Here is a 20749-nt window from a genome sequence, read left to right on the forward strand (position 1 = left end):
TTGGTTTATAGAAGCAGGAACCCATGTGCCATCTTCTCATTGGTTATATCCACGTGGGTGATTGAAAGACAAACTTTGTTGCCGGTTGTCATGGTAATACTATGAATGTTTAGATGAGATCACCATATATGTTAAAAGATGAAAAGGCCTGGAAAGAGGAGAGATGACTAGAAATGATTCGGTTGGCCGTTTTATGTGTGGATTCATTGTCGGAGTAGAGGTCCTAGTGCATTTCAGGTAAAATAACAACTCAATGTTTATATCCCAGGACAAATGAGCTAGTAACAGCAAGCTAGCGAAATAGGACAAATTAGCTAGCAACAGCAAGCTAGCTAAATAGGACAAATTAGCTAGCAAGTGCAAGCTAACTAGCTAAATTGCCATACATTTGAATGCTTTTCGACCTGTCCCCAAATTAATGTCATTGGTTCAGAGTTTGTTTTGATATTTTAACCTGCACGTCGTGATCGCGTTTGGTGTAGGGGGACAAAATACATGTATGCACGATAGCTCACGATGGCGCACACGCGCAGCCGGTTTGGGTTCTGTGTTAGTCAGTGGCATCATCAATAAGTGCATCGATGACGTCGTCCCCACAGTGACCATATGTACATTCCCCAAACAGAAGCCATGGATTACAGGCAACATCCGCACTAAGCTAAAGGGTAGAGCTGCTGCTTTCAAGGAGCGGGACTCTAACCCAGAAGTTTATAAGAAATCCCACTATGCCCTCCGACGAACCATCAAACAGGCAAAGTGTCAATACAGGACTAAGATCGAATCGTACTACACCGACTCCGACTCTCGTTGGATGTGGCAGTGCTTGTAAACTATTACAGACTACAAAGGGAAGCACAGCCAAGAACTGTCCAGTGACACAAGCATACCAGACAGATTATCAGAATGTGTACTCCAAGCATGCGCTGACCAACTGGCAAGTGTCTTCACTGACATTTTCAACCTCTCCCTGTCTGAGTCTGTAATACCAACATGTTTCAAGCAGACCACCATTGTCCCCGTGCCCAAGAACACTAAGGTAACCTGCCTAAATGACTACCGACCATAGCACTCATGTCTGTAGCCATGAAATGCTTTGAAAGGCTGGTCATGGCTCACTTCAACACCATTATCCCAGAAACTCTAGACCCACACCAATTTGCATACCACCCCAACAGATCCACAGATGATGCAATCTCTATTGCACTCCACACTGCCCTTTCACACCTGGACAAAAGGAACACCTATGTGAGAATGCTATACATTGTTCAAAACCATAGTGCCCTCAAAGCTCATCACTAAGCTAAGGACTGCAGGATTTGAGTCCCTGGCGGCGTAGTGTGTTACTGATGGTAGGCTTTGTTACTTTGGTCCCAGCTCTCTGCAGGTCATTCACTAGGTCCCCCCGTGTGGTTCTGGGATTTTTGCTCACCGTTCTTGTGATCATTTTGACTCCACGGGGTGAGATCTTGCGTGGAGCCCCAGATCGAGGGAGATTATCAGTGGTCTTGTATGTCTTCCATTTCCTAATAATTGCTCCCACAGTTGATTTCTTCAAACCAAGCTGCTTACCTATTGCAGATTCAGTCTTCCCAGCCTGGTGCAGGTCTACAATTTTGTTTCTGGTGTCCTTTGACAGCTCTTTGGTCTTGGCCATAGTGGAGTTTGGAGTGTGACTGTTTGAGGTTGTGGACAGGTGTCTTTATACTGATAACAAGTTCAAACAGGTGCCATTAATACAGGTAACGAGTGGAGGACAGAGGAGCCTCTTAAAGAATAAGTTACAGGTCTGTGAGAGCCAGAAATCTTGCTTGTTTGTAGGTGACCAAATACTTATTTTCCACCATAATTTGCAAATAAATTCATTAAAAATCCTACAATGTGATTTTCTGGATTTTTTTCCCCTCATTTTGTCTGTCATAGTTGAAGTGTACCTATGATAAAAATTGGGAGAACTTGCACAATTGGTGGCTAAATACTTTTTTGCCCCACTGTATATATATATATATATACAGGGGGGGGGTGTTAGAATAGCATTTATGTATTTTGTATATAGTTCTTTCTTTCAAAATGTATCACTGTACCAATTTGGCCACTTGGGTACATTTGTGTGGGACACCTGGGTGACTTCATGCTCAATGTCATGTAGCTTGCTCATTTTTGAAGTTATCTGTCCAAAACTTTGCTCAGCTATTGTTGCCATCTTATGTTCATCATTCAAATCATCCAAAAATCATGTTCAAATCATGTTCTTGGTCATTTGAAAGATGATGCAGCAACAATAGAAAAACAGAAAACGTATGTTTATTTCCTTGTATTTTCTTCTACCAGATCTATTGTGTTATATTCTCCTACATTCAATTCACATTTCCACAAAATTCAGAGTGTTTCCTTTCAAACGATATCAAGAATATGCATATTCTTGCCTCTGGGCCTGAGCTACAGGCAGTTAGATTAGGGTATGTCTTTAGGCGGAAATTGAGAAGAAGGGGGGATACCCCAAAGAAGTTAAGCTTCCTTCCCCTGCTTTTGATCAGCTCCTTTTGTTGGTAGTGTTCACTCTGGCTGAACTCCAAACTTCCCCTCAGCCCTGCTACCTCCTCACACAACTTTTCCAGTGTTGCATGGATTCCAGCAAGAGCACTAATCTCTACCTCAATGGTAAGTAAATAGTCCGTGTCTGTAGATGAATCAGTTTTTTTTTTTTTGTCAGGTTAAAGTTATTTTGTGAGGTGGTCGGATCTTTCCATGATGGAGTATGTTGTTCCTCCATAGCGTAAAGCTGTTGCTACTCGTTGATTTCCTTCAGGATCTCCTTAGTGTCCAGATTGGCGCTTTACTGCAACCAGTTGTTTTACGAAGTCTTTCCCACGACAACGATAGGTGTCTGTAGTACAGCCAGCTAGCACTCGCGGAATCCACGCAAAAAAAGGAACACAAACTTGCAGTCCCAGCCGTAAAGGCTAACCGCGTCGTGGAATCCTGAGCAACAAAACTTTAGTTCAGATTAAAAATTATTTAATTCAAATGTTTTAATATAAACAACAAACCGAGTGTGGACGGTACAATGTTCTGTTGCCTGAGGCCAAGCTTCCTGCCATCCAGGAACTCTATACCAGGTGGTGTCAGAGGAAGGCCCTAAAAATTGTGAAAGACTCCAGCCACCATAGACTGTTCTCTCTGCTACCGCATGGCAAGTGGGACCAGAGCGCCAAGTCTAGGTCCAAGAGGCTTCTAAACAGCTTCTACCCCCAAGCCATAAGACTCCTGAACATATAATCAAATGGCTACCCAGACCTAGAGAAACCTCTCTAGGTTTCTTCCTAGGTTCTGGTCTTTCTAGGGAGTTTTTCCTAGCCACAGTGCTACTACACTTGCATTGCTTGCTGTTTGGGGTTTTAGGCTGGGTTTCTGTACAGCACTTTGTGACATCAGCTGATGTAAGAAGGACTTTATAAATATATTTGATTGATTAAATTAATTGAGAAAGCAAGCGACTCTAGTGTTGATGATATAGTAGTAGATACACCCCAGCCATTAGTGAATGTCTGTCAATCAAGAGAACCGGACATGCTTTGTGTGAAAAAGGTGGATTTTGTGCCGTTTATTGCAACGATTATTCATTGTACTGCTCAAGTGTTGAAGAAATCCTCAAAATTGGACATCAGAGCCTCCCGGGTGACGCAGTGGTTAAGGGCACAGCTGTGCCATCAGAGACTCTGGGTTCGCGCCCAGGCTCTGTCGTAACCGGCCGCGACCGGGAGGTCCGTGGGGCGACGCACAATTGGCCTAGCGTCGTCCGGGTTAGGGAGGGGTTGGCCGGTAGGGATATCCTTGTCTCATCGAGCACCAGCGACTCCTGTGGCGGGCCGGGCGCAGTGTGCGCTAACCAAGGTTGCCAGGTGCACGGTGTTTCCTCCGACACATTGGTGCAGCTGGCTTCCGGGTAGGATGCGCGCTGTGTTTAGAAGCAGTGCGGCTTGGTTGGGTTGTGTATCGGAGGACGCATGACTTTCAACCTTCGTCTCTCCTGAGCCCGTACGGGAGTTGTAGCGATGAGACAAGATAGTAGCTACTAAAAACAATTGGATACCACGAAATTGGGGAGAAAAAGGGGTAAAAAAAAAAACATTATATAAAAAAAAAAAAAAATTGGACATCATTGTGGCTGCGGCAAGAAACGTTTCCGGGCTTGAAAGAATTCACAGCAGAAGACCTGCAAGGGGTACTGGCAACGGAAGAAGTACCGCCCTCCCAGGCTCCTGAGCCTGTGTAGGGATCAGATTGCACAGGATTTTATTAACAGAAGTAGCTTGGATTTTGGTTAATGTTTTTTGTTTTTGGTGAATTTGTTCATCCAAAACGTATTTTGTTTTTGGGGATATTTCATAACCCCAATATTTTACTGCCGCTAGTCATATGTATACAGTGGATATTTACAGATAAATGTGATGTTTGAAGCTTTCTCAACCCCAATTGATAGTACAATGCAGTGGAGACTGCTGAGGGGAGGACGGCTCATAATAATGGCAGAAATGGAGTCAATGGAATGGTAGCAAACATCTGGTTTCCATGTGGTTGATACCATTCCATTGATTCAATTCCAGCCATTACTATGAGCCGTCCTCCCTTCAGCAGCCTCCACTGGTACAATGTACACACATACACGCATATTTTCAGTTTCTGAGTGTGTGATATGGGGGTTGGAGACATGTTTATTTTGACATTACAAAGAAAAACTTTTATAAACAATGGCTGATGCACCTCCCAACTTCACTCCAGGACTTTGGTCTATAGTCGGTTACAGGTGTAAAATAAACACCTGAAACTAGATCCCCTACATACTGGTCTTGACGAGAAGACAAAAACTGTATAATTCCAGTATATGTGGAAGAAGAGTTAAAATAGTGTCACCTTGTTAACAACCAAAGAGCAAGTTGCATCACAGGCTGTCTTTCCATTTCAGATCAAATCAAATCAAATGTATTTATATAGCCCTTCGTACATCAGCTGATATCTCAAAGTGCTGTACAGAAACCCTGCCTAAAACCCCAAACAGCAAGCAATGCAGGTGTTGAAGCACGTTGGCAAGGAAAAACTCTCTAGAAAGGCCAAAACCTAGGAAGAAACCCAGAGAGGAACCAGGCTATGATAGGTGGCCAGTCTTCTTCTGGCTGTGCCGGATGGAGATTATAACAGAACACGGCCAAGATGTTCAAATGTTCATAAATGACCAGCATGGTCAAATAATAGGTAGCACGTCCGGTGAGCAGGTCAGGATTCCATAGCCACAGGCAGAACAGTTGAAACTGGAGCAGCAGCACGGCCAGGTGGACTGGGGACAGAAAGGAGTCATCATGCCAGGTAGTCCTGAGGCATGGTCCTAGGGCTCAGGTCCCCCGAGAGAGAGAAAGCAAGAGAGAAAGAGAGAGAATTAGAGGGAGCATACTTAAATTCACACAGGACACCGGATAAGACAGGAGAAGTACTCCGGATATAATAAACTGACCCTAGCCCCTCGACACAAACTACTGCAGCATAAATACTGGAGGCTGAGACAGGAGGGGTCAGGAGACACTGTGGCCCCATCCGATGATACCGCCGGACAGGGCCAAACAGGAAGGATATAACCCCATCCACTTTGCCAAAGCACTGCCCCCACACCACTAGAGGGATATCTTCAACCACCAACATACCATCCTCAGACAAGGCCGAGTATAGCCCACAAAGATCTCCGCCACGGCACAACCCGGGGGGGGGGGGGGGGTAATAGGGTTAGAGGCAGAGAATCCCAGTGGAAAGAGGGGAACTGGCCCGGCAGAGACAGCAAGGGCGGTTCGTTGCTCCAGAGCCTTTCCGTTCACCTTCACTGGGCCAGACTTCACTCAATCATATGACCCACTGACAAGATGAGATTTCCCCTAAAAACCGGAATATCCGGTTGTTGGGGACTCGGCAGAGGCTACTTGCTTCCGCCTTACCACTCAAACAAGCTCATTGAGTACGGCATTGCAGTCACAAGATGAAGGCTTTTACTAAACTCTTAATAGTTGGTGCTATAGGAGTAGCTTTTGTTGCTTTCCAATGGAGTGGTCCCACCTTGGACTCAGGTAAGATATTTATTTAGCTTCTTCCAATCCTTGACTGGTCTATCAAGTAAAACTGTTTCAAAGTGCACGTTTCTTACACGTTTAAATCCAAATCAACACTGTTGGAATGTGTTTCCGTTTTGTTTTGGTATGCTAAGTGATGAGTAATGTTTGGTGCAGTCCTTGGTGCACTACTTGGTGCACTCGTTGTACTCCGTAATAACCAATCTGATATGAATGAATTCACAAACACTTATTTAATGCAACTTTCAGGTTTACTGAGCTAAGCTTTCGGCCAGATTACCTTTGTGAGTGCAATACAGTACAATACACATACGGTAATACAGTATAGTCGTCCTAGGCCTGAAAGGAGTCAGAGGCAACCATGTGGAATTGGAACCATACAGAACTACAGCCTACTACTTAATATGCATTCCACTCATAACTGATTTAGGGTGGAACATGTAGTAGTTGATAATCTGGCTAGAGTAGTTTCCATGTACAGTAAAAAGCAGTGGAAATTGCAATCACAGCATTATACTTCTAATAATCTATCACATTTAAACTTAGGTTATCGTTATTTCTATAAGTGTGGACATTTGTTTCCCCCGCAACTTCTCACCATAAATTAGCCTGGGTTTTTTCCGAACCAAAAGCAGCAAACTCAGGCACTATCTAACAATTAACTTTGTTCATAACCCACTGGGCACAGACATCAATTCAACGTCTATTCAACATAATTTCATTGAAATTACACGTAAAAAAACGTTGATTCAAACAGTGTGTGCCTAGTGGGAAGTGTTTAAAGCAGTAATTCTCTATGGCCTATAATTAACATTCCCCTTGTTTCTACTCATATAGATTACACATTGTACTATACACTGAGTCCTAGACAGACATAAAGATCCATATCATCATGCTAGTTGGATGCCAGGAAAGTGTCCATTAGGTCTAGGATGCAGCACGTACTTTAGTGCACATCAAATGCACATTTTCTTGATAGTGTTATGCAGGTGAGTGAGGACCCAAAAGCGGTTTAACAAAAACAGAGTCCTTTAATGTCAAAACACAGGGAAGACATAGATCCTCTTCAGATGTATAGATTGACAAAATAGACAACCCGCAGAGAGGGCGACAAATAAATCATAAAGTCCTCTGATATTTACAGAAGATTCCCCTTCTTAGCAGCAGAGGAGAATAGCAGGGTTAGCGGCGACAGACTGCTGGTCTCTCTGGGTAGGCGCGGGTTGTAGAGGACAGAGGTACCTGATCACACGTAGCATCAGATGAACAGGCAGATTCCGACAGGACGGGACAAGGGTGAAGCAAACGAGACGATAGTTTGGTTCTGGCATGAGAAACTCAAACGAGAATCTGACAAAGACAGAAGCAGGAACAGAGAGAGAAATAGAGACCTAATCAGAGGGGAAAAGGGAACAGGTGGGAAAAGGGTGAACGAGGTAGTTAGAGAGGATGAGGTACAGCTGGGGGAAGGAGAGGAAGAGAAGGTAACCTAATACGACCAGCAGAGGGAGACGGAGTGAAGAGAAAGAACAGGAACAAGACATAATATGACAATACATGACAGATAGGCCTCACGTCGAAAATAAACATCTCCATTCTATTCCCTTGTCTGAGGTTTTTCCCTTTTGAATTTTGTTTAGACAAACTATACTGTAAGATGTAATGAGTACTGCCAGAACAGGACTGGCCACCCCTCATAGCCTGGTTCCTCTCTAGGTTTCTTCCTAGGTTTTGGTCTTTCTAGGGAGTTTTTCCTAGCCACCGTGCTTCTACACCTGCATTGCTTGCTGTTTGGGGTTTTAGGCTGGGTGTCTGTACAGCACTTTGAGATATCAGCTGATGTACGAAGGGCTATATAAATACATTTGATTTGATACTGTAATGACTTTCAACGTGGCTGGTTTTCAGAGTCTTTAAAGGGTGCACGGGTCCTGGTGACTGGTGCCAGTACAGGTATAGGTGAACAAATGGCATATCACCTTGCCGGCTTTGGTGCCCAGGTGGTTATTACAGCCAGGAGGGAGAAGGTTCTACAGCAGGTCAGTGACACTTCAATCAGGTGTTTTCATCAATGTCGCTAGGCAATAGTTGTCTATGACAATACCTTAATGTTTTTCATAATTATGTTACTCTTATGCAAACATCACTCTCTTGTACTGCAGGTAGTAGAGAAGTGCCAGGGTTTGGGGGCCCAGAAAGCTCTCTACGTAGCAGCAGACATGGCCAATCCTTCTGACCCAGAGAGAGTGGTGCAGTTTGCTGTGGACAAGCTGGGAGGACTGGACTACCTGGTGCTGAACCACATAGGTTCCAGCCCATTCGCCATGTGGGACGGAGATGTGGAGCACACTAGATGGTTAATGCAGGTGGGGTATCTATCTCGACTACTGTGTTTCATGTGACCCAGTAGGATGACATGTACATGTAGCTACCGTTATATGTACAGTACCACTATTACAATAGTGTTATTTTATCTCCTCTTTTACTTGCTCTTTGTCAGGTAAATTTCCTCAGCTATCTGCAGATGGCGAAGACTGCTCTGCCCACCCTTGAGCAGAGTAGCGGTTCCATTGTGGTCGTCTCCTCCTTATTAGGTGAGTCAGAGCTCTTCTCTAAACTAAGCTTTCCAAGTGACCCTGGACCTATGATTGGCTAATGTTTTGGTCCCACAGGAAAAATGTGCAGCCCGTTCATGGCCCCCTACACATCCACAAAGTTTGCCCTGAACGGTTTCTTTGGGACGCTGCAGCATGAGCTGGCCATGCAGAAGAGCAACGTGTCCATTACTATCACCGTCCTGGCCCTGATCGATACGGACTCGGCTATGGAGAAAGTCAAGTACGATATTGTTGATATCAACTTCAGTCAAGTTGTAACCGCACAAAGTGTTTTATGGTTGTCTTGATAGTTGTTAGAGCACCTATATCCAAGTATCATTGGATACATTTAAAAAATATTGAAATGATGCAGAGTCCCCACTGTTTGTATTACAGGGGGTTCACCAACATCCCAGCCTGGCCGGCCAGTGAGGCAGCGCTTCACATCATCACTTCTGGAGCCACTCGTCAGACTGAGTCTTACTACCCCTGGTTCTGGTATTATGGCTCTCTCATCAGAGACTGGTTCCCCTACTTAAGGGATATATCTATACGTAACTTTTATAAATATTAAACGTATGCTTGAAATATACGTTATGATGAGAGAGAACAATCAAGATAGCATACAATTCTTTTTTATTTATTTCACCTTTATTTAACCAGGTAGGCCAGTTGAGAACAAGTTCTCATTTACAACTGCGACCTGGCCAAGATAAAGCAAAGCAGTGCGACACAAACAACAACACAGAGTTACACATGGAAAAAACAAACATACAGTCAATAACACAATAGAGAAAAAAATATATAAATTATATAGAGCCCTTATTGCATGGAACTTCCTTCCATCTCATATTGCTCAAATAAACAGCAAACCTGGTTTCAAAAAACAGACAAAGCAACACCTCACAGCACATCGACTCTCCCCTATTGGTCTAGATAGTTTGTGTGTATGCATTGATATGTAGGCTGTGTGTGCCTTTAAAAACAAATGTATGCAGTTCTGTCCTGCTGTTCTTGTTTATTGATGTTCTGTATTACAGTGGCTTGTGAAAGTATTCACCCCCTTGGCAGTTTTCCTATTTTGTTGCCTTACAACCTGGAATAAAAATAGATTTTGGGGGGGTTTGTATCATTTGATTTACATAAGATGCCAACCACTTTGAAGATGCAAAATATTTTTTATTGTGAAACAAACAAGAAATAATACAAAAAAACTGAAAACTTGCAGCTGAGCGTGCATATAGTTGAAGTCGGAAGTTTACATACACTAAGGTTGGAGTCATTAAAACTCATTTTTCAACCACTCCACAAATTTCTTGATAACAAACTATGGTTTTGGCAAGTCGGTTAGGACATCTACTTTGTGCATGACACAAGTCATTTTTCCAACAATTGTTTATAGACAGATTATTTCACTTATAATTCACTGTATCACAATTCCAGTGGGTCAGAAGTTTACATACACTAAGTTGACTGTGCCTTTAAACAGCTTGGAAAATTCCAGAAAATTATGTCATGGTTTTAGAAGCTTCTGTTAGGCTAATTTACATTATTTGAGTGAATTGGAGGTGCACTTGTGGATGTATTTCAAACTCAGTGCCTCTGCTTGACATCATGGGAAAATCAAAAGAAATCAGCCAAGACCTCAGAAAAACAATTGTAGACCTCCACAAGTCTGGTTCATCCTTGGAAGCAATTTCCAAACGCCTGAAAGTACCACGTTCATTTGTACAAACAACAGTACGCAAGTATAAACATCATGGGACCAAGCAGCCGACATACCTGACCTCAATCCTATATAAAATTTGTGAGCAGAACTGAAAACGCGTGTGTGAGCAAGGAGGCCTACAAACCTGACTCAGTTACACCAGCTCTGTCTTGAGACATTCACCCAACTTATTGTGGGAAGCTTGTGGAAGGCTAACCAAAACATTTGACCCAAGTTAAACAATTTAAAGGCAATTCTACCAAATACTCATTGAGTGTATGTAAACTTCTGACCCACTGGGAATGTTTTATTTATTTGACCTTTATTTAACTAGGCAAGTCAGTTAAGAACAAATTCTTATTTTCAATGACGGCCTAGGAACAGTGGGTTAACTGCCTGGTCAGGGACAGATCAACAGATTTGTACCTTGTCAGCTCGGGGATTTGAACTTGCAACCTTTCGGTTACTAATCCAACGCTCTAACCACTAGGCTATAAAATAACTCAACGCTGAAATAAATGATTCTCTCTACTATTATTCTGACATTTCACATTCTTATAATAACGTGGTGATCCTAACTGACCTAAGACAGGGACTTTTTACTAGGATTAAATGTTAGGAATTGTGAACAACTGAGTTTAAATGTATTTGGCTAAGGTGTATGTTAACTTCCGACTTCAACTTTATGTGAGTGAGTGAGTGAGTGAGTGAGTGAGTAAAAACATGATAGTTCTAGTTTGCAGTAGGAAGCAACAAGAAGAAGCGCGTGGTCCCAAGATGTACAGGAAGACACCGTACACATGCATCAAGTGCAAGAAATACATTTGCAACACACACAGTAAAACTCTGTCCCTCACGTGGTGTGTAGACTGGTCTTAATTTGTGTTCAATGGGGATTATTTATAATTTCCATAAAATACTGTATGTAAAATTTGTCCTTCTAATTTGTTCAGTGTAATAAACATAAATAGTGATGATTGTTTCATTTATATTTGTTCAAGATTAACATGATTTATTCCACCCATGTCTTGATTATAATAGATTTTTGTTTACAAAAATCACATTTGATCAGGTAAAAAGAATAGCGCTTTTATTGATAAATGTGATCTAGAGGAGGTAAATGGCAATTATAACCATGTATGCGGTCTATATTGCTTGTAAATTATATAAGTAAACATCTAAGTATTAGGTATTTGTACGTAAATTGTTATGGCTGTATTGTTTTAAAAACAATCATCAGACCCGCGAACATTGGGTGAATAACAAAAACATGAACACCACACAAGAGTTAAATGCAGAATACACGTTTTAGTAGTGTGTATTGTTATCTGTTTAACGTTATAATACATTTTATAGCCTAGACAAGCAGACCGACTGCCGCGCTCACATTTATTTTCTGTGAGCTATTGCTCGATCAGGCTTATTCCACCAGACTACCTTCTTTATTGCCTCAATGAACAATCCCCATGATGCCCACTCGAGGGCAGTAGTTCCCAATAAAGGAGGCAGAACCTAGACATGAGAGGCATTTTAGATTCCAGCAGGCTCCTACTTAGTCTGGCATGATATACCTTCCCAAAACTCCCTGACCTTGATATACCCACAATGGAATGAAACTGCTGTAGTATACTGTAAAGTTCATAAATCTATATTACAGTATTGTTTCATCCTTATTTTAATGCTCACTTTCCCAGAAATGTATGGGTAGGCTGTACTCTAGTGTACTCTAGGAGTTTCACTTACTTTTTTCTTCTTTAGTATATTTTAATTGTAAATCATAGCGAACACCCCCCAGCACTCAATGTCGTAACTTGTCACAGTAGGCTGTGTGGCATCCTGCCAGAATGGGGAGGTCCCTGTTTTGTCCTGATGCCATTATTCATCATCCCAGCGGCCCTGCAGGCCTCCTACCAACTCAGGGTAATCCATCTAGGTGGTCCACTGTATTTAAATACAGTACCTCAGGCAGTATCTTGAGTTACAAGTTACAAGGGAGCTCCATGTAACCTTCAGGTTTTGAAGTGAAGGTTAAGACATGGTGGGGTTGGTAGATGACATGATCATGATGTACAATTTCTCTGTGTCATGGAGCCGGTTCAGTGAACCTTGCATGAGACCTGTAGTCTTGCGTTAGCTCCTCAGCCTGATGCTTAGGCTTTAGCTCAGCTGGCTAACACTGTATTGTGGCATGCAGCAACCATAGGGTTTGAAACCCAGTCCATCCAACCTGTCTATGATATTCATTTGATTTGTCTGACTGATTGGAAGTGATCACGTCTGCCCTAACATTTTTGACCACATCTTACATCCGTATTGTATTGAAACACATTTGTCCACTTAGAAATCATATCATTCTCTGAGGTTCCATTTGATATTGTGAGAAGATGGCATGGTCCTTCTAAGGAATGTTAAACTAAACAGAATCACACACACACACGTACGTTGGGGCCTCCTGGGGAAGGGAGAAGGCACAACCTGGGATAGCAGCCAGTAACACCTGAAACAGATTAGTGCTCCTAATGCTTCGTAATAAATCCCCTCACTCTCCTCTAGTATCTCCACCAAGCCCAAAGCACAAGGAGACACACACACATACACACACACTTTTACTAAAGACACACCCTGTCAAGCCCAGTTCTCACATGTGATCCTACCATGATGTGTTGTTAGAGACTACAGTAGTGCGAGCAATGTTATTGATTGTGCACCTTGGATACCTTCCCTATGGTTTCGATATATAATGTCCCTTTAATCGACCTATTATTCACCTAATATGTTTCTCAAGGAAAGGGCTGCATAACACATTCTAATTTGATGCATGCATTACTATCAATAACATGTAGGTGCTCTGGGCTGCTTCTTGATTTGTATTCTGCTGTGATGGAAATTCCATATTAAAGAACCCACAACCTCTTAATTCATGGCATTCCCATCTTCCTGCTATTCCACCATGTCTGTGTCAATGACTGATTTCAACTGATTTGCTACACTTTGAACTTCAAGGTAAATCTCAGCTCTGATAAAAGTACACTCAAGAAAAACTAGCCTATTTTCTTTATCATAGTGATTAAGGAGTAACATTAAAACAGAAAACGCCAAGATAAGCAAACAAGTAAATCAAATCAATGATTAGAGAATGTCAGATTAACTGACAATCGACACAGACATGGTGTAGTAGCAGTACGATTGGAATGCCGTGAACCAAGAGGTTGGGAGTTCAAGTCCCAGGTGAGGACACGTTGAATAATAACCACTGTGTAAATGCACAATGTCAATGTGTGTCAAATATGTCAATTGAAAACATTGTATGTTAAACCACTGTATTTCAAGCCATGGAATATGAGGGTGCAGTGAGATACCGATGGGTTGGATGATACTTTCTCTTCAATCAGCTTGAGAAAACGTATACTTAAAAACTGGAAATCAACCAATCCTCCCTCGTTAACAGAATGGAAAGGTCCAATGCTTTATTATCTAAATGTTGAAAGTGCATGGTCGATGGAGAGAAACAAAATGGTGCAGTTTGAGGCCACATGGCGGAGAGTGATGCGGGCACTGGAGATGGGGGTGTGAGCAGGTGGGTCTGGGCAGGGGTGATGTTGTGGATGTTCGTATGCGTCTCTATGTTGTCATTTGTATGTGGATGTTTTGTGTTGTATTATTTTTTTAAATACATTTTTTGTCAGATTTTTTATTTATTTAAGTGTTCTTAAATTGGAGCTAAGTTTGGGCCAACTAAACATTTTAAGTTCAGGTAACACTTTGATTGAAAAGTTGAGTAAACAAATAAAAAGGCTGTGGCACCAGTTAATTAGTTTAAATAATAATAATTAGTTGAAATAATTCTGTTTTCTTTACAGTCATCATTGAGGAAATGTTTCTAATCTATCAGTGTTTATATTTGTGCCGCCACACTGCTGAGATGGCAGAACATAAATAATCATGGAATAAAGAAGTGTGGCGCACCACAGTCATCATGCGCTCATCTCAATTTAAGTTATTGCCTCACCCTGGGTGTTTTAGCACAAAGGACACCAGTTCACAAATCTTCATCCAGTCACCATCACCAGCTTCTGTGACAAACACGGGAAGAATGGCCTTGGATGGTTAGCCCATGTTCTGAGATGCGTGTGACTGTGCAGGTGTGTGTGTGCGGAAGTGTGTGACTTTTACTTGTGTTTGTGTATGTGCACGCAAGTGTGTGTGTGTGTGTGTAACATTTCTAATCCATAGCCTGGAGAATGGGTGAGCCACTGGTGGAAATAGGACTCATGAATCTCCTCTCTTCCTGGTGGAGAGGAACTGTTGGGGAAGGAAGGGAGGATGACGAAGAGTAAATCACAAACAAATGCTGATGTATAGCAAAGCATCTCCAATATCTCTGGTGGAGATCCCATGTTCTCCCACATAGCCACATACAGTATTTACCCCCTGCACACAGCTCCGACATGCTTATGGTGGGGTAGCTGCACGTATGTTGGGGTTGGTCTCTGCTTACAGCACATTCTATCGGTTTTATATGTTGCCTTCAGTGTTGATTCATTTGGTTAATACTGTGAGAATGTACACTACTGTTCAAAGGTTTGGAGTCACTTAGAAATGTCCTTGTTTTTGAAAGAAAATAACATTTTTTGTACATTAAAATAACATCAAATTGATCAGAAATACAGTGTAGACATTGTTAATGTGTTAAATTACTACTCTAGCTGGAAATGGCAGATTTTTTAAATGGAATATCTACATAGATGTACAGAGACCCATTATCAGCAACCATCACTGTTAGCTAACCCAAGTTTATCATTTTAAAAGGCCAATTGATCATTAATAAACCCTTCTGCTATTATGTTAGCACAGCTGAAAACTGTTGTCTGATTAAAGAAGCAATAAAACTGGGCTTCTTTAGACTAGTTGAGTATATGGAGAATCAGCATTTGTGGGTTCAATTACAGGCTCAAAATGTCCAGAAACAAAGACCTTTCTTCTGAAACCCGTCAGTCTATTCTTGATCTGAGAAATGAAGGCTATTCCATCCGAGAAATTGCCAAGAAACTGAAGGTCTTGTACAACGCTGTGTACTACTCCTTCACACTTTTGAATGGTAGTTCGGTAATAATACAGTCTAGGTAAAGTGTTAGTTGATGTTGCATTAGTTAGTAAGAAATTGCAGTAACGTTTCATTTTTTTTTTCTCATACTGTATCTCGAGATGTAATCAAAGAAAAAACCTTGTATTAAAATATCAAAGCATGTTAAAGACCACACCAAACCAGGCCTTTGTGTTGTGGTGAACCAGTCATGTTTGAGTTTCAATCAGTTTCAAGTTTTATTAGTCGTATGTTTTCTAAATGCTTACTTGCAGGTTCCTTCACAACAATAAGAAATAAGAAAAGATGAGAATATGAACATAAAGTAAATGGCTCTGTAGAATAGACTAGACATTTTAGAATAAGTATAATACAGGAAGGCACAAATTACAGTGCAAAATGTTCATGTGTATTGGAGAAGGGGGATGTATAATGTATAAATTCAACAGTATAATAAGAGTCTGATAGCAGCAGTAGTGATGTTTGTGCAGTATGAATGTATGTGTGTGTGTGTGTGTGTGTGTGTGTGTCTGTGTGTGTGTCTGTGGGGGTGTGTGCTTCTGTGCTAAGGTGTGGAGAATCAGATCAGGTGGTCAGTCCAGTTCACGTGTTCAGCAGTCTGATGGCTTGTAAATAGAAACTGTCTCTGAGCCTGTTGGTATCAGACCTCATGCTTCGATACCGTCTGCTCGGCAGTAAGGGAGAGAACAGCTCGTGGCTGGGGTGTGTGGGGTCCTTAAAGATGCTGCATGCCTTCCTCAGGCACCGTTTCAAGTAAATGTCTTGGATTGGTGGGAGCACGGTCCCAGTGATGTACTGGGCTGTACTCACCACCCGCTGGAAAGGCTTGGGGTCGTGAACGGAGCAAACTTAAAACTTGTGGCTCTCTCTATTGCAGTCCCGTTGATGTGGATCAGGGCATGTTCCCTCCCCTGCTTCCTGAAGTCAACAATCAACTCCTTTGTTTTACTGACATGGAGGGTGAGGTTGTTGTCAGGGCACCACAATGCCTGTTCACTTACCTCCTCCCTATAAAATGAATCATTGTTGTTGGTTGTCAGGTCTACAACTGTGGTATCGACAGCAAACTTGATGATGGAGTTGGTGTCGTGCAAAGCCATGTAGTCGTGGGTGAACAGGGAGCACAGCAGAGGTCTGAGGCCATGACCAGCCTCTCAAAGCACTTCATGATGTTAAGTAATGTTAAACCTTTCCAACATAAAGCGTTGCAGTTAGCCATGATAATAACAAAGGGAGGATGACAGAAAGGAGACAATATGAAGTCCATGAAAGAGGGAGGTGGTGGTAAATAAAAACAGTGTGGGTGTGAGAGGTGGCTGAGCAGGCGATGTGCCCCCACCCCGACATTCCTCCCCAGCTCCATTCAGAGCAGCACAATGGTTGACACCTGTGTCCTTTCAGTCCTGACACTATTGTTGTTTACATCACTCACTGGGAGAAAGAAGGGCCAGAGGTGCTGTGGAGCAGGCCAACCCTTGTCCCCTAGTCTCTCACCCAAAAACAGGACCCTTCCTTTCTCTCCAGGTCTCCCTCTAATTATGGTGAGCTTGCCCCAAACACATGAGTGGATGCAGTGAGAAGAGAGGGAGGAGAGAGAGTTGTTTTGGCCCGGTTAATCCTGTCTTTCCCATTTTAATTATTCTCTATCAGCTCCATTAAGAGTGAGTGTTTAAGGTGAGGTGAAAGAAACTCCTGATTGGTGTTGGTTGTTTAAAACATGCCTGGGGGGGACTGAAATGACAGACAAGGAAAGGTGGCAGAAGTCAATTTTGTATATATAATTTTTTCCCTCATTCTCTTCTTAATTCCCATCCTGCACTTGTTCATTTTTTACACTTCACTTTGTGTGAAAAATAGATTGAAATATTTTTTATGACTGGCCTACCAATTAAAATGGTGTGGTTGGATGTCATGTGCTCCAGTTTCATCGACTTCGGAATGTTTTCAGGCACCCTAACAAAGGAATCGTTTCAAATGACGTGTTATGACAGAACGAACATCCAAATGTTTTGGTCCTATATTGGAGCTTCTGAGAACAATCATGTTGGTGTACTCTCGACTCTCGTTGGTTTATTCTCCCTCTCTAACTGATCTGGCTATTGTTGGGGGGTGGAGGCGGGGGGGTTAGGATGCATGGGTGGTTGGATGGGGGTCAGTTGAATTCTTATTTAGATTTTTTTCATAAGAGGAGAGAAAGACCAATTAACAAAGGATAAGAAGTGAACCGTAAACACCCTCTACAAGACCCAACAAACTTACAAGAACAAAAGCTGTCTTTCTCTCTCTCACTCTCTCTCTCTTTCTGTCAATCCCTCTCTCCATTCCTCTCTCTCTCGGTCACTCTCTCTCCCTCGCTCTCTCTGTCCCACTCTCTCTCTCTCATCCACTTTCCCTACAAAAGGAAGGCTCAGAGCTTACAAAGTGCCAATTAACACTGAATGTTTGCCCCTCGCACCTCCCTCTCTGAGCCGCTGACAGCTATGGTGTTTGGGTTAATACCAAAGGTCTGCAAAAAAAATATTATTCTCCTCCTTGCCCCATACCCCCTCTCCCTCCCTCTCCTATCCCTTTATTTTGTTTCCAAAGGGGTGCTTTTACAGTTCAATGCACGTTCAAAGGGTGATATAAAATGACTTTCCAAATAATTTAATTTGGGGAGAGAATAGGGGCTGCTTTGCGCTGGGGCAGGGATAGGATGGGGTGAGAGGAGAGAAACAACCAGGAGTTTACAGAATAGGGGCTGCTTTGCGTTGGGGCAGGGATAGGATGGGGTGAGAGGAGAGAAACAACCAGGAGTTTACAGAATAGGGGCTGCTTTGCACTGGGGCAGGGATAGGATGGGGTGAGAGGAGAGAAACAACCAGGAGTTTACAGAATAGGGGCTGCTTTGCGCTGGGGCAGGGATAGGATGGGGTGAGAGGAGAGAAACAACCAGGAGTTTACAGAATAGGGGCTGCTTTGCGCTGGGGCAGGGATAGGATGGGGTGAGAGGAGAGAAACAACCAGGAGAAGGGAAAAACATTTACAGAAAAGGGACTCTTCCTCTGGCTGCCGTCTGCCTGTGTTGCTGCATGAATTATTATTAATGTTCCATTTTAGAAGCACAGACAGCCTGCTTTCTCAACCTGCTGTAAACACACAAACAGGTATTAATTAATAATGGAGTCTTGAATTTAGACTCTGCTTCCGAGTTTACAAGCATCATACATTTTTGTTCAAGAATGTTTATAGGCCTATTGGTCCAATAAATACAGATCTCTCTTTCTCTCTCGCCGTCAAACACATGCAAAACAACACAAACAAGAGGCCAATTTACACACAGTGGTCAACACAAAGACTACAGTAAACCCATTAACACAGTCCCAATCCCACAATCACCACCACACACCTTCTTCCCTGGTGGAACCTGGGGTCTTTTCTGAGATGAAGATGGAGGTTTGGGATGGCCGTAGCGCCATTGTATTTCTCCCCTCCACACAGCCATAAATCAGCCACTTGAATAAAAGTGGCGAATGAGGAGGGGTGAGAGGGGTTAAACCCTGGGAGAAATGGAGACTCCCAGACTAAGAAGAGAGAGGCACTTCCTGATCTCTCCACTTGCTCCATCCCCCAGCTCTGCACTGGCCTGCTTGTCTCAACACAATTTATAGCTGCTGGGGACATACTTTTTTTTCCCCCTCAGAAAAGACACCTCCTGTCTTTAACATACTTAGTTAAGGAATATGGATGGATGACATGGATGGTCATGGATGTTACAGTATCTATACCCTGGAAAGTAAAATAGTATATCCTTAGCATACAGTACAAAAAATGTACGTTCATTTTAAGATGAAGGAGGAATTCCTACCATACTGACATAGTGTCTATTCTGTGGAAAAATGATGAGATTGTAAATAAAATCAAATTGTATTTGTCACATGCTTTGTAAAAAACAGGTTAAGACTAACAGTGAAATGCGTACCTAAGGGTCCTTCAAAACAATGCAAAGAGAAATATAAATCATAGACAAATAATAACACAAGGAATAAATACACAATTAGTAATGATAACTTGGCTAAATACATGGGGTACCAGTACACAGTCTATGTGCACGGGTATGAGGTAATTGAGGTAGATACAGTTGAAGTCGGAAGTTTACATACACCTTAGCCAAATACATTTCAACTCAGTTTTTCAAAACTCCTGACATTTAATCCTAGTAAAAATTCAGTTTTAGGTAAATTAGGATCACCATTTTATTTTAAGAATGTGAAATGTCAGAATAATAGTAGAGATAATTATTTATTTCAGCTTTTATTTCTTTCATCACATTCACAGTGGGTCAGTAGTTTACATACACTCAATTAGTGTTCGGTAGCATTGCCTTTAAATTGTTTAACTTGGGTCAAACGTTTCGGGTAGCCTTCATCAAGCTTTTCACAATAAATTGGGTGAATTTTGTCCCATTTCTCCTGATGGAGCTGGTGTAACTGAGTCAGATTTGTAGGCCCCTTGCTCGCACACGCTTTTTCAGTTCTGCCCACAAATTGTCTATGGGATTGAGGTCAGGGCTTTGTGATGGCCACTGCAATACCTTGACTTTGTTGTCCTTAAGCCATTTTGCCACAACTTTGGAAGTATACTTGGGGTCTGTAACGAATCCTGTGTGTTGCTGGTGAGAGAGTCAGGTGCAGGACAGCAGATACGAGTAAAAAAAAAAAGTGCTTTAGTCAAAAAAACAAATATACAAAGTAACATCTATAGCACACACAGACGGACCGAAATTACAATAAACAATCACTGAGAGCACGGCTCCTATCCCAGCCTCGGACTCGTCCACCTCCACTATGAACGCCAAAGAGGGATCCAGCACGGGAGCCGAGGTAAAAACCCCAGAAACCGCTGCACTTCCTGGTCACTCTCCATCTCCACCACTGACGTGGAAATGCGGTACCCTAAGAAGGAAGAACCGATATTTCTCAGCCTTGACGTACAGGTCATGCTCCAACAGTCTACCAAGCACCTTGCGCACCAGGGACACATGCTCGGCGCGCACGTAGAGGAGTATATCAGAATGTTGTCAATATACACCACTACACCCTGCTCGTGCAGGTCCCGGGAAATCTCGTCAACAAAGGCCTGGAAGACTGATGGAGCATTCATCAACCCGTATGGCATGACGAGGTACTTATAGTGCCCTGATGTGGTACTAAATGCCGTCTTCCACTCGTCCCCGAGTGCACCAGGTTGT

General features: G+C 42.5%; 1 protein-coding gene across 1 annotated transcript; it reads left to right on the top strand.

Moving 5' to 3' along the window:
- Window positions 1–5823: 5823 nt before the first annotated feature.
- Window positions 5824–11389, top strand: LOC115145448 (hydroxysteroid 11-beta-dehydrogenase 1-like protein). The gene is made up of 6 exons (XM_029686982.2): window positions 5824–6107; window positions 8019–8149; window positions 8273–8476; window positions 8611–8704; window positions 8783–8948; window positions 9104–11389. The coding sequence occupies exons 1-6, from the start codon at window positions 6020–6022 to the stop codon at window positions 9279–9281; spliced, it is 861 nt and encodes a 286-aa protein (XP_029542842.1). The 5' UTR covers window positions 5824–6019; the 3' UTR covers window positions 9282–11389.
- Window positions 11390–20749: the final 9360 nt, after the last annotated feature.

This window comes from Oncorhynchus nerka, linkage group LG17, assembly GCF_034236695.1.
Source record: "Oncorhynchus nerka isolate Pitt River linkage group LG17, Oner_Uvic_2.0, whole genome shotgun sequence".
In the NCBI taxonomy this organism is placed as follows: Eukaryota; Metazoa; Chordata; class Actinopteri; order Salmoniformes; family Salmonidae; genus Oncorhynchus; species Oncorhynchus nerka.

What these genes read in the sequence shown, in the direction of transcription:
- LOC115145448 (XM_029686982.2), top strand. Translation starts at nt 6,020, where the DNA reads ATGAAGGCTTTTACTAAACTCTTAATAGTTGGTGCTATAGGAGTAGCT. An exon ending in ACACTAGATGGTTAATGCAG is followed by an intron (nt 8,477 to 8,610) that starts GTGGGGTATCTA and finishes GCTCTTTGTCAG; the next exon opens with GTAAATTTCCTCAGCTATCT. An exon ending in GGTCGTCTCCTCCTTATTAG is followed by an intron (nt 8,705 to 8,782) that starts GTGAGTCAGAGC and finishes TTGGTCCCACAG; the next exon opens with GAAAAATGTGCAGCCCGTTC.